Source organism: Phaethon lepturus, unplaced genomic scaffold, assembly GCF_000687285.1.
Source record: "Phaethon lepturus isolate BGI_N335 unplaced genomic scaffold, ASM68728v1 scaffold45097, whole genome shotgun sequence".
Taxonomy (NCBI): domain Eukaryota; kingdom Metazoa; phylum Chordata; class Aves; order Phaethontiformes; family Phaethontidae; genus Phaethon; species Phaethon lepturus.
Window position 1 is genome coordinate 9,492 of NW_010554896.1, and position 12,685 is coordinate 22,176.

Here is a 12,685-nt window from a genome sequence, read left to right on the forward strand (position 1 = left end):
TAGGTCACCTTTACCCTGAGACCAAGACTGGTCTCAGCATTATGCGCCGGTTGCATCCCTTCTGTGCTCAAGATAGGGCTTTTCCTTCCATTGCCTTTCACTCAGTCACAGCTATATCAAAACTAGCACTGAATTACGATGAAATTTGTCCCATTCACTCTAAAAAAAGGTAGCATGTTGTGGTGAGTAGGGTAGGTGAGCAGCAGTAGATGTACTATCTAAGAGTGCTTTGTGCCTCTTGAGAAGGTTCACTTTAAAGCATTAATCCCAGGAATGGAGAGTATGACACTTTGGGGTTTGTTTTTTGGTTTTTGTTTTTTGGTTTTTGTTTTTTTTTTTTTTTTTAAACTTTCCCAGTGGCCTAAATTGTTCCATTGTGGCAAGACTGGAAATAACCTCTTAAAGTGTCTTTGTTTCTGCACATTTTTAAAAATCGATTTTCTCAGGGGTGACTGAGTGGGCCGAGGCAAAGGGAGCATGGTTCGCTGCAGGGCGATGGGACAGAGCAGCTCCCCAGTCCCGCAGCTGGGACATGGGCTCCTCCCCTCGGGTTTGCCTGCAAACCCGGAGGTTTTGTACAGTTTGTCACGTGTCAGTGCCCTTTGCTACTGTTTCTCTTTGTTTATTAAATGTGTTTGAATAACAGTTGAGATGCTGTGATTAATTTTTTTTTTTTCCAATAAAGATTCTGAAGTGGGTTTGAAAGTTTGAACAGTCTGTAGCCTGCTGCTTTCTCTGCATCCCTTTGCCACCTTACCACACAAATACTGCGTTATGGGGAAAGAAATGTGAAAATTTGGTACCTGCTTCTGGCTTCGATTCATTTATAACAATGATTTGCCAAGAGGAGAATATAATTAGATTTTTTTAGTCTAATGAGGCCTTCTTGGCAACTTTCAAAGAAAAAGGCAAACAAGCATTTCTGATGTTTCTGATTTCCTGTTATACAAAAGAATCTAAAGTTCTACATTTATCTTTACCATTTCCATTGACAACCACAAGCAAGTAGAATGTCAATATAAGCATTAAACATGAGCAGCTAAAAGGAGGAGGATTTTTGTCAGTTTTTGTTTGCTAAACCCCTACTTGACCCTGGATCAGCACACATGGCAGAGAGCTCTGGCCGTTTCAGACAGCTTTGCCCCTTCCTCTACCACAAAAGACCCACGCTGAACATCTGACAAAGCCTGCAAACAGCTCTCCACATCCTGCACAAGACCAAAGATACAAGGGTCTTGCCATCACTAAGACAAGAACAGAATGAACATGAAAAAAGTAACCAGCTTAAAGCTAGCCTCCCCTTGCAGTGCCTGCAACTGATTGCTGGGCAAGAGACTGCCCTGGGAACGTGGCATTAGCCCAGAAAGCCTGGCGGATGTTTTAAATAGTTGCTCTGTTACCTCTACCCCAAAAGCTGCCAGCCTTCCCCATCTTTGTGTCTTTAGTGAGACTGGTGGATTAGCTGAGATTTAGGTTCTTCCCTGTTTACAAAGCATCACAACTCAGAAATGCTTGAAACAGAGGTACCAACAGATGAACAGGCAGCAGGGAGGCAAAGAGGCAAACCAGATAGTCAAGGTTCGGTCATGCTGAAAGTTGGATAACATCGATGGTTCAGGCCCAACACAGGGGGAAAAAGGAGGAGGAGCAAAGACATAAGTGAAGAATGGGAACATTTGGATTAATTTAGACTTACTTTTGACTACAAATGGCTGCTGACCACTGTAGCTGCTCTGAAGGCTGCCCAGCAGGCACACTGCCTGCCTCCATCCCCACCGCAACATGAGCCTCAAAGCAACTGAGCAGGGAGGGGGTTGGCACATCCCCAAACCTCAGTTTAACACCAACACAGTAGAAAAAGATGACTTCCACACCATGGGGCTACATGGGTAGCTTACGGGCAGGGGGGCAGAAACCATGGCTGAGCCAAGGCACCACGTAGCATGGGTTGATTTAAGATGGTACTTTTCAAACCTCTTTGACCCATCCCCATATCTCCGTGCCAGACCTGACTGCAGGTCTGGACTGCCAGTGAACTTGCCCAAAGTAAAGCCATGCTCAAGTGCCCGCAGCATCTTGAGCGGAGCTGGAAACTGCAGGGCTGGCACTGCTGACGCCACATGCACATTTGTTCACAAGGTAAGACTTGTCAGCAGAAATTCAAATTACAGCCAGTATTTCAGGCCTGCAGCCATAACTTCCCTGCTCTCCCACTTCAGGACTGTCCTGTAAAGCCACGTAGGCTGGAAAAGCCTTCCTGCAGGACCTTCAACCAGCTCCAGATCTGCCAGACAGACAGTTCCTCTAACGCAATGCTACACCATCACTGTGCAGAAGACACAAGCGTCACTCAGCAGTTTCTGCAGAAACCTCAAGCTGGAGCCATCTGGCCTTTGTACCATCCCTCGCTTCCCCATCCAAGGCTGTGCAACACACTTAACTCCTTTTAAAAATGATTTCTTTACTTCTTGCTGCAGAAAGCACAGGCGATACCCCAGCATTACCAAGAGGCGAGATGCAGGATAGGCAGCAACACCGCATGTGTTACCCAGAATAAAAATGAACCCTATACATCATCTCTTAATAAGCAGGTCCTGCTGTTGCCAGGGGCCAGCACAAAGCTCAGCTCTCCCTGTTGCCAAAATCCAGGCTGCTCTAGATCTGTTGCAGCAGGAGAAGGGAAAGAAGGGGATGGTTTGCAGAACGACTTGGCCTCAGCAGAGGATTAAGGTCCTGGCTCTGGGATGGGTTTGTCAGAGCACTCCGAGCTGCCTCCGAACTCCACTGCCCCAAGCAGATGTGGAATGCCCGGTGGAGGCACTTCCCCAGGGACAAGCAGCTCCTGTGGGCGAGGGGCTCTGTCCCTGGGCCTGCGCCACCACCGAGGCAGAAGGTGGATGGCAGCACAAAAAACACACAAGGAACTTAGTACCTATCCCTGGCAGGATTTGGTCCCTCCTACCCCCCCAGAGGCAACTGGGGGAAATAAATTCCCCAGGTGGCTTTGCCAGGTGCTTGAGAGGAAGATGAGTAACACAACATAGCTGAGATTTTCTGATAGCTGCAGAGTAAAGTCAATAAGTTGAGCACACATCCAAGCCGCGGCAGAGGGACTTTAAAACTCCTTTATCGGCCTTTTCTGCATCGGAAAGGGCATAAAAGGAGCAATCCCACATCCCTCCTCAGGATGTGGGAAGGAAAGGCTCAGGCTCCTGCCAAGGCTGAGCCCACCCCGGCCACCACGCTGTGTCCAGGGGCCACCTGGCTCCCTGGGGCTGGGGCTCACCTCCCTGCAACAACCGCAAAACTCCCATTAGTCAGCCCAGCCAGCAGCTCCGCTTGCCCCTGCCAGTTTTGCCTGGAGCAAAAGCCATTTGTTTTTCTGTCCTGCCTGCTCATGTCTGTGGACAAAGAGGAAACCCAAACTGACATTAAAGATAGGAAAGGGTCTATCAGCGTCGAGGCACCTATCAGCATCCAACTGCTTGGCCTGGGGCTCCAGCAAAAAGCAGTGGAAACTGCTGCTGCACTTCCCCTCTCCACACACGTCTGGGAGGGTGAAACCCGGCAGTGCAGAGGTCTGGTCACAGCCATAAGTGCATCTTGCATAACACATACGCTCTTCTGCTCTGCCCCAGGCTCTCAGGTAAAGACGGTCAGTTCGTCACTTACGCACCCACCTTCACCCGGAACAAAGTAATCAGGCCAGATCTATTTGTAGACAGAAAGCCTGCAGATATTTTCAACTCAGCTTACTAACTTGTTTGGGAAACACGACCTTAGCCATGTCCTTCCACCTAGATCTGGTTTTGAGACAGTCACTGACGGTTTAACTCAACTTTCATACTGGCAAATAAGCCCAGTGTACCCTCTCCCTTCCAGGGCTGGAGAAACACATTGGTTTCTCCAAATCACAGTAAAGAAGGAGCTGCAATCCCCTAGCAGTTGCCTTCAGATGGTGGGGTAACAGATGACCAAAGGCATCGATATTTGACCGTCTGGCAATATTTCCTATTGGAGGTCTCTATTCCCTCCTAGGGGTTCCCCAAGTTTCAACAGATGTCTGGAGTCTGATATAAGTCCATCATCAGTCTGAAGTGCAAGGAGTCCTCAAGTTTCACGGGTCTCAAACAGATCAGAAAGCTCAGCTGGTCTCTACGTCACCAAGAAAATCCTTGGGAAAGGTGAGCACCTTCCACCCGTGATTTAGCTCAAGGCAGTCCGGGCAGCAGGTCCTTCAGCACGGCCAGGAAAACACGCACCAGTGATCTTGATGAATTCACATGACAGTGGCTAAAAATGAGGAAAACAGTTTGGGCAACCAAGCAAAGAGTCAGGCCCTTAACCCAAGCCCCAAGTTCAAGATGTCTCAAAAAAGCAGGCAAATTAATCTGAAGAGCTAGGAAATACCTAATAAATACCCCCCAAGTATTTCAGTGGGTTTACACCTAAAATTTGAATGCAGAGAAACGTGATAAGAAGGGAATGGTCATATTTGCCAAACGAAAGGGGTTTTGCCCTTAAAACAAAGGCTCACGGCCACATTTTGGTGTTTCCACACACCCCCCTTACAACATGACTCTAATGCTCACAGCAACCTGCACTTCCCAGCAGGATGAAGAGCTCCTGTCTTTACTTTTCCAGGAATCATCATGCTGAACATTGTGATCCCTCTGGGTGTGGGCAGGAAGAGACTAGGTGTCATCACTAAGCTGTTGGATCTCCTTTCCTGCTGTGTTGTGACTTCTAGGCATCACCTGCACCTTCCTTGGAGCAACTGTCCTTGGACAAGAGACCTGAGCAGGACCTGGCTGGGATGGCAGAGCATCTGTTCAGAGCAGCACAGCCAAAGCTGCTTCTCTTGGCTAGCTGGAGCCCAAAAACCTGCTGGCTTCCTAAAAATCATGCGCCACAAGTTCTGGCTGCACACCTTCAGTCCCCCACAACCTCCTCCATCTGCGCAAGGATCCCACGGCCAGCCACCAGGAAACGCTTCTCTTGATCCTTCCCCTACTAGGTCCCTTATTCCTCATTAATAAAATCTGAGGTAAATGACAATTAAGAGTTTGATAGATAAGATTTGCTAGAAGGAATCCCCGCTAGTCACTGCTTAGGGTCCCCAGATGTCAAACCGCGGGAGAGAGGGGCTGCAGCTGGGTTAGACCCTCACCCACAGCTGCAAGACAGTCCATTGCCCCCTCCCTGTGCCTGGTCCTCATTTACTGGCTAGAGTTTTCAGGCAGCTAACTATAAGGTAACTCCATTTCTTCAAAAGCCACACTTTTCAGGGAATACACCACCCTCCTCGCCTTCACAAATGCAGGAAATTGATGGAAGTAAAACACCAGCAGTCTCCACATATCCTCAACAACCTCAGCCAGGTTCCTAGCAGAGACCTCCATCCGTTGGGTAGCCCTGTGTCAGCATCAGTCCCTGTCTCTGCCCCACTCCCGGCGTGGCACAAACCCACAGCACGAGGCAACGTGGCAGGTCAGGGTGTCGCACAGCATGAGCCACAGCCGCTTCCAAAGCCCCCTCCAGCACATCTTTCTCAGGCTCATCCCCGGAGCCATCCCCATTGCCTTGGGGAGAAACTGCCCTTCTTGGCACTGACATCCCCACCTACTGCACAAAGCACAGGCTCTGGGAAAGCCACAGGCAGCGACCGGAGGGATGGCAGCAGGCAGGAGGGCAAGGGCCAGCTTGCACACAAACCATCTGCAATCACCCACCAGCCAGAGATTTGCGACCAGGATGAAGAGCAGGGACAAGCCGCATCTTGCTGGATTCCTGTGAGCTGATCAAGCTGTCAGTGCATGCTCTGGTGCCAGCTGCCTCCTTAACCCCCATTTCCCATCCCCACACCAACCAGTTTTATCCCCAGTGCTGGCTAACGGTCATTAAACCTGGTCCCAAAAGTCGGATTTCTCACCTAATGTTACACCCACATTATTGGTGGCTAATGAACACAAAGCAGCCAGGCAGATCCAAAGTCAACCCAGGAGAGCAGAAAACAGTGGTAAGACAGATCAAAGACTAATCTAGGCAAGGAGCTGGGTTTAAATGCAACCGGGGAACAAATGGGGTGGCGGGGGTGGAGGCCCCAGATGAGGCGGGTCAGGCTAATTAAGACCTATTAGTGCAGGCAGGACCCTGATGCCCTTTGCAGGGGGAGGATGTGGGAGTGATGCTATGGGAACTGCTTAGGAAACTCATGGTAAACCAACGCGTCCCCCATCCTTGGCACAGTCCTGTTTTCCCAGCACCAGCAGAGCTGGTCCATAGAGGTTTTGCCAGGGCTCTTCAGATTTTGTCCCTGCCTCGGTCTCAGGCCAGAAGTCTGTTTTCAGGTGCTCTGAGAGCTCGGTTTCTGTTGGGTCTGTCTGGGTTCAAGGGAACGATCAGAGCAGGGGTTTAATTTGTGACTGAACCTAGGGCAGGAGTAGCTCCCTGCCCTGAACTGCTCTGCAATCCCACAGCTGAAATGTCACTTAGTTTCCTTTGCTTTAAAAAAAACCAAGCAAAACCCCAAACCAAACACCATTCCCCTCCACACACACTTCCTCTGTGAGATTCAATGTCAGACTGTTTTGCTAATCTGGATCTCTGGAACAAATTTGACTAGTCTTTCTCAAAAGTGATTTGCAAGCTCTGAGGCATTTGCACTTTGGTTTCCAGGCACATGGTCTGCCCCAAACTGCTGTTGAGGCTCCTGAGCTAAGGGCATGCACGGAGCAGGGGACTTGCAGCCATCTTCACCATGTCCCAGGCACCTGCCTGTCCCTTAAGGGCTGCGAGTGACTGCCGACAAGTGACGTCTCACAGACACAAGCCCATAGCATTGGGCCAGGCTGCACCACTTGGGCCAACTCTTTAATCAGAGCTAGATCTGGATTCTCTGCTGTCAACTTAGTGAGTGACCTTGGAAAAGTCAGCTGGGATATAATACAATCGACCTGGGAGAGGACGGCAAAGCAAGCCAAGGTCTCAGGATGAAAAGGTGCTTAAAAAGTCACTTATAAAGGTATTTACCAAGAGAAGTGCTTGGCTGTTCTACCCCCAACAGACACTGAGTCACCCCAAAAAACAGTTTACCACCCTGCTCAGTTTACAGTAAACATCTCACTCTGCGCATGCAGCTTATTTTACACATTCATAAGCTACATGTCCAGCACACACCGGGGCTGAGCGGGGGCGGCAGGAGGATGCTGCTGCAAGCTGCACAGCAGGATGCAGAGACCCAATGTACCATGAACAAGAAACTTTCTTCTCCATTTCTATCCCTGCTCCCAAGCCACAGGCATCGTCCGGTCTCTGAACGTCCCTCCAAGCCCCATCGCTGGGCACAGTGGTTCTGTCCCTCCCATCAGCCACACTCCTGACTTCCCCTGGTCACCCCCCGGAGCGGCTGTAGGGGAAGAAATGGGCTGCTCTTCTCCCCACAGAGGCACTCACCAGCTGCAAGCTCTTACTGCGGATGATATATAGATACTATCATCATTTGCAAGCTAAATATAAACCTCTTCCTAGGAGGTGAGCTGCATAAATGCCCTTGTGTTTCTCAGCATAAAGGGCTGCCTGCCCTTTCAGGGAGTAGCCAGCAAGCCTCATCCCAGCAGCCGCTTGTCCCCCATCACAGCTGAGGGAAACTGAGGCACAGAAGAAGCGGGGAGAATCACTGTGTTGAGCACTCCTGGTCTGCTACCATAAACAACAACAACTACTAGGGCTGCTCCATCACAGCTAGGGAAATCCAAGAAGGCTTGAATGCTGGTGTCTTGAGGGTCACCGGAAGAAGAAACAACATTCAGACCTGAACAAGAGAGAATTAGCTCATCAGGGCAGACAGTGACTGGCAAAGAGGAGCCAGAAAGAAAGACTGAAACCAGCAGTGTGCTGCCCCTTGTCCCATCCAGGGCACCCATCCGTCCGGAGGCATCGCACGGGCTGGTAGAGGGAAGCACTGTTGCATCAGTCCATCTGCTCCCAACAAAAGCTCCCTGTGGGCACCCAGGTGTGGCTATTGCTGTGAACCTCAGTCCTATTCCCAACACTATCAGCACGAGGCGATCACTTGCATGTGAAAATCTGCCGATTTTGCAGATGTTCCTGGTCTCTCATGTTCGCTGCTTGGCACGAGGAGCAGGTTGGCTGAGAACATCTAGCCCACAGGAGCACAAAAGCAGGCACTAGCCCTACACCTTTGCACCATCCATCCTATCTAGTTACCCTGGGAAGGGTTAAATTAAGGTTTTAGGGCACTGCTGTTGTTCGGTGTAGCCAGGGCTGGAACAAACTTGTTCCTTTACCTTTATGCAGGCAGAAGGCAGTGAGGAGGCCATGCGGCGCTTGGCAGCACATCCCCGGGGTCCTTGCAGCGACTGTGCAGGTTGGGCTGCCCAGGGTAAAAGGTGTCCGGCAGCCAAAGGCAGAAGGTGGACGCAAGCCATGGGGTCTGCAGCCCCACTGGAGACCTCTCCCCAGTGAGCAGGCGCACAGGGAGATGTGAGGGGAGCCAGAAATCTTCTGCCGGACAAACTCAAGAGTTGGACAGGGCAGCTGGGAACAGAGAGGAGCTGTGCTTCTGCCTTTTTCTGCAGGTTTGCTGTTGCCGGGGAGAGGTTTTAGGCTGTCATCCAGCTAATTCACACCAGAGAGACAAGCGCTTGAATTAGTTGCATTATCTGTGCCCAGCTAAAGTGGACAAAGGATTAAAGTGTGCTGAGCACCACCACCATGATTTGCATTTCAGAGCCCCTTCCCACGGGCCCCCTCCGCTCCCGGCCTTTTTTTTTTTCTTTTTGGCTGTGAGCCAGCCGGCATAAGAGCCCTGTTTACAGAAGTGATGCCTAGGTTAATATTGCAAAAGACTTCATCAAAGCTTTTAGTCGCTACTGAAGCAGAAGTATCTAACCGTGGGCCATGAGCTGATCGGGCTGCGCACGCAAGGGATGAGCCGCCCGCGCCACGCACACAGCCACGCGCACGCTATCCTTCTTTTGACCCATTCAGGTCTCAGCCTAAGGTATGAAACTAACTTTCTGCCACCATGGCATATTTGAAATAATGAGCAAAATCAAACTATTATTAATTTTTAAAGCTGCACGCAAAACTCAAATGTAGCTATTGTTTTAGGGAAAAGCCACTATTTGAGCGCTAAATAAATATTGCACTGTGCAGTGACCTCATGGGCACTTTTCTTAAGCTCAGCCAGCTGCCAAAGATTTTTTTTGAATGCACGTTTATTCATGTGGAGAGGATGGGGAATGCTATTGCTATATGTTTTGTGCTGCCAGTCTCAGAGAAATCAAAACTGGGATCTCTCAGAAGAAGCTCTAGATCTAAACAGAGGTAAAGCAAAAGCCTACCTGCGATCACTGGATCCTAATTAATGACGGCTTTAAAAATGTTTTTTCCCCACTAGCACTTTGTAGGTAGGTGCAGTTTTCCTGAAAGGTTCATGCTGAGCTCTGTTGCGACATGCAAGCGTTGTATGTTTCTATTTTTCTTGGCATTTGCAGAGCTTTTCGTTCTTTTCTTAGCAGGAGGACTGAGTGACCTTAGCAATTGCCAGCAAGGGGACTCCATATGATGAAAGCAGGTGAAAGGGAAAATAAGGGCGGGAACTAGGTAAGGTCAATTCATACCTCAGAGGAGGTGTGGTTCTGTTCTGTACCTGGCTGTGGTCACCGTCTTGTGAAATATAAAAGGGAAAGGCAGTTGTTTCTCAAGCAATCTGTTGCCAGGATCCTGTAGTGAGAAGGAAGGGAGGTGCTGGAAGAAATGCAAAGCAAGAAGCCTACAGTGTCAGCTGCAAAAGGTGTGGGATGCACTGGTGCCTCTGAGCCTCGGGAATACCATCAGCTCTTTGTAGGTCCGTTCGCTGGGCTGACGGCTGCATGGTAGCTGCAATCCCTTCCCCAGCAGCCTGGCTTAGGAGGAGAAAGAGGCCATCATGTCCCAAGGAGCAGCAGCAGCACGCGAAGCTGCCAAGCCCCAGGACCGAGGATGGGCATGGATGGTCCTGCTTGCTGCAGTGCTGCTGCAGGGGCTGACGCTGGGCTTCCCCTCCTGCATTGGCGTCTTCTTCACGGACCTCCAGCATGAGTTCCAGGCCAGCAATAGCGAGACATCGTGGTTCCCATCCATCATGGTGGCCGTGCTGTATGGAGGCGGTAAGTAATGGCCGCAGGGAATGCCCTCCACCATCTCCTGCGGTTGTGTTGCTGATGAGGGACCATAACAAGGGCACTTAATATTTCATTAAGGTGGAAGGGACTGGGAGGTCTGAGCAGACTGTCTGGTCGGCAGGGCACGGCATCTCCCAGACACTTTGATCCATGCCCGCATAGTCCAAAACTAAGTGTCCACAGATGCCAAGCTCCCTTTTGCCACTCTAAGAGACAACTAAGACCCTTGGTCAAAGGAGACGAATCCCTTTTTCAGGCCAGCTTCTCCAGACCAGCGAGAACTTAACTATTTCCCATAGCAGTTCTTTGAATAAGCTGGCAGGTAGCACTGGAGCTTGGACGCTTTCTTGATTTATCTTCTGTCCACGACAGCACATCTCCTTCCACGTGCCACATGACAACTGTGTTCTTCATGGCTGAAAAGATGCCAAAAGCCAAGCTCTTCCAGGTGGCTAGCTGAGGCGGAGTGTTAAAAGCAACTCCTTGGGCGTTGGCATAGAGTGCACACCCAAGCAGGGATCAGGGCAGATGTGAGCATAGCTGGATTAATGCAGAATGTGGGTCAGGCAGCACCCTCCAGGTGAAGGGGGATGGAAGGAGGCTCGTGCTTCATGGGTAGTGGAGTGAATCAGTGTTTTTTTCCCCCAAAGAAAATGTGGAAGCTGCACAGGACAGGGTCCCCAAATTCCCCACCCAGACAGATATTTCTGCACAGAAGAGAAAAACAAATCCCCAGCAGCTCAAGGACTTCCCAGTGACGGGTCTGTGTTGCTGCTGACCCCTCCACATATAACTCCTGTGCTTATTTGATAAACAGACTACCCAAACCCCACGTAGGCAAAAGAAGGAATGTATCTAGTGACACCCACGTATCTGAGCTGCTCCCTGAGTTCATGCCTGTCCCTTCCAATACTGGTGAAAGGTGACACTATAGTATGAAAAAAAATCCCACAAAAGCAGAGCCCTGAGTCATGCTGATGTGAAGGCTGTGGCAGGTTCAGTGTCCCCTGCGCACCACTTGGCTGACAGCCACCTGATATGGGAGAGAGTTTGCACCTTAGCAGAAGCAGCTGGGTCCAGAATTGCAAGGTGCAGATGGAAAGAGACCTCAGGGGAAAAAACTACAGGAGGAATTATCACCGAAGGTCAGCAGAAATAGAGCAGTGTCCTTGGGGCTTTGAATTTGGAATCTGTTGGGCATTCCCCATGTTGCCTACCATCCCCTGTGGACCTGCTGCGGTGAGTGGGAAGGAGCCAAATGGGACCTGCTGGCTCTGGGAAATGGTCTCAGAAGCAGCTTGGTCCCAACATGTCCAGGAAGGACAAGTCTGGCAGTTATTTGCAAGAAAATATCAACTATCCTACTTTCTTTAATGAAGTAATTGTTTTGCAGGAGGCTGGAACCACAGTAAGAGGTAATATAAAGAGAGCCAATAAATAGATCCAAAAGTTATAAATTAGACAAGGAAAGAATAACCTCATGTTAATTATATTCACTAACAGAATTTGTCATGGCATAGCCAGCGCATTACAAGAGAGCTGTTGCTTTGCTTGCCAGTTATGTCTCCTATTGCAGGCTGTTACAGCAGAGGAGTGCTTGTTCTTGTCCCCCAGTAGCATATGACAGGACTAACATGACCATAAACCAGGAAGAAAAAACAACAAAAAAAACCAGGGATCAAAGAATCCCTCTCAGGCCAATCATGTATGGCTTGTGGTGCAACTTCTGACCTCCTCTGCAGTGGGCCAGGCTCTGATTCAGGTTCTCCGGTTACATCCGTCGTCTTGGCACTTAAACCCTTCCCAGAATTGCATTCTGCTGTGTCACCAGGGTCTCTTAAAAGTGCTTCTCTCTTTTCTTCTCCTTCATTCTTTTTAATTCTGAGGAACTGACGGAGAAAAAAAAAATATTTGTTGCAAAAATTGGTAAACAGGAAGGGAAACGGACAGAGCAGCCCATTCTGAGAGTGGTCAGTGGAGTGAGAAGGTCCCACGCAGGAGAGCTAACCTCAGCTCAGCGGGGCTGTGGAAGGAAACGAGGAAGGGCACAGTGCAAACAACAGCTCATAACTTATTAAGCCAAACATATCTCGTCATCCATGGTATGTTCCCAGGTAAAAACAATTAACCATTATTTTGTTATAAGAATCATTTGAGAGACCTCAGGATCCTACGGCTGGCTCCAAAAGGGGAGTTCAGGCCCTTACAGGTTCCTGCTTCCAGATACTCATGCACACAACTCTCCAGTCTAGCACTCATACGAGTGCAGCTTTTTTCTTGGTATTATTTTTGAAAAGGAAAAAAGAAAGCACAAAAGTCCCAGGCAAGTGAGAAATAACGTTTGAAACTTGCTAGAAAGCAAGTTAACGGGAACAAATAATGAAAAACCCTTATGATTTTTAAAGCAAATCTTATTATTTTGGAGTGTTCAATTTATGACTTCTGGCTACCTAGGTCGGTTAAACAGCAGTACCATCCTTAATGTCTTCAGCAGG

General features: G+C 49.4%; 1 protein-coding gene across 1 annotated transcript in view; it reads left to right on the top strand.

The window, feature by feature from the left end:
* Nucleotides 1-9,955: 9,955 nt before the first annotated feature.
* Nucleotides 9,956-12,685, top strand: part of SLC16A5 (solute carrier family 16 (monocarboxylate transporter), member 5) — an 8,274-nt gene continuing 5,544 nt past the window's right edge. Inside the window, exon 1 of the mRNA XM_010291987.1 lies at nucleotides 9,956-10,175. Within this exon, the coding sequence (XP_010290289.1) occupies nucleotides 9,956-10,175 (220 nt within the window). The remainder of the gene's footprint in view (nucleotides 10,176-12,685) is intronic.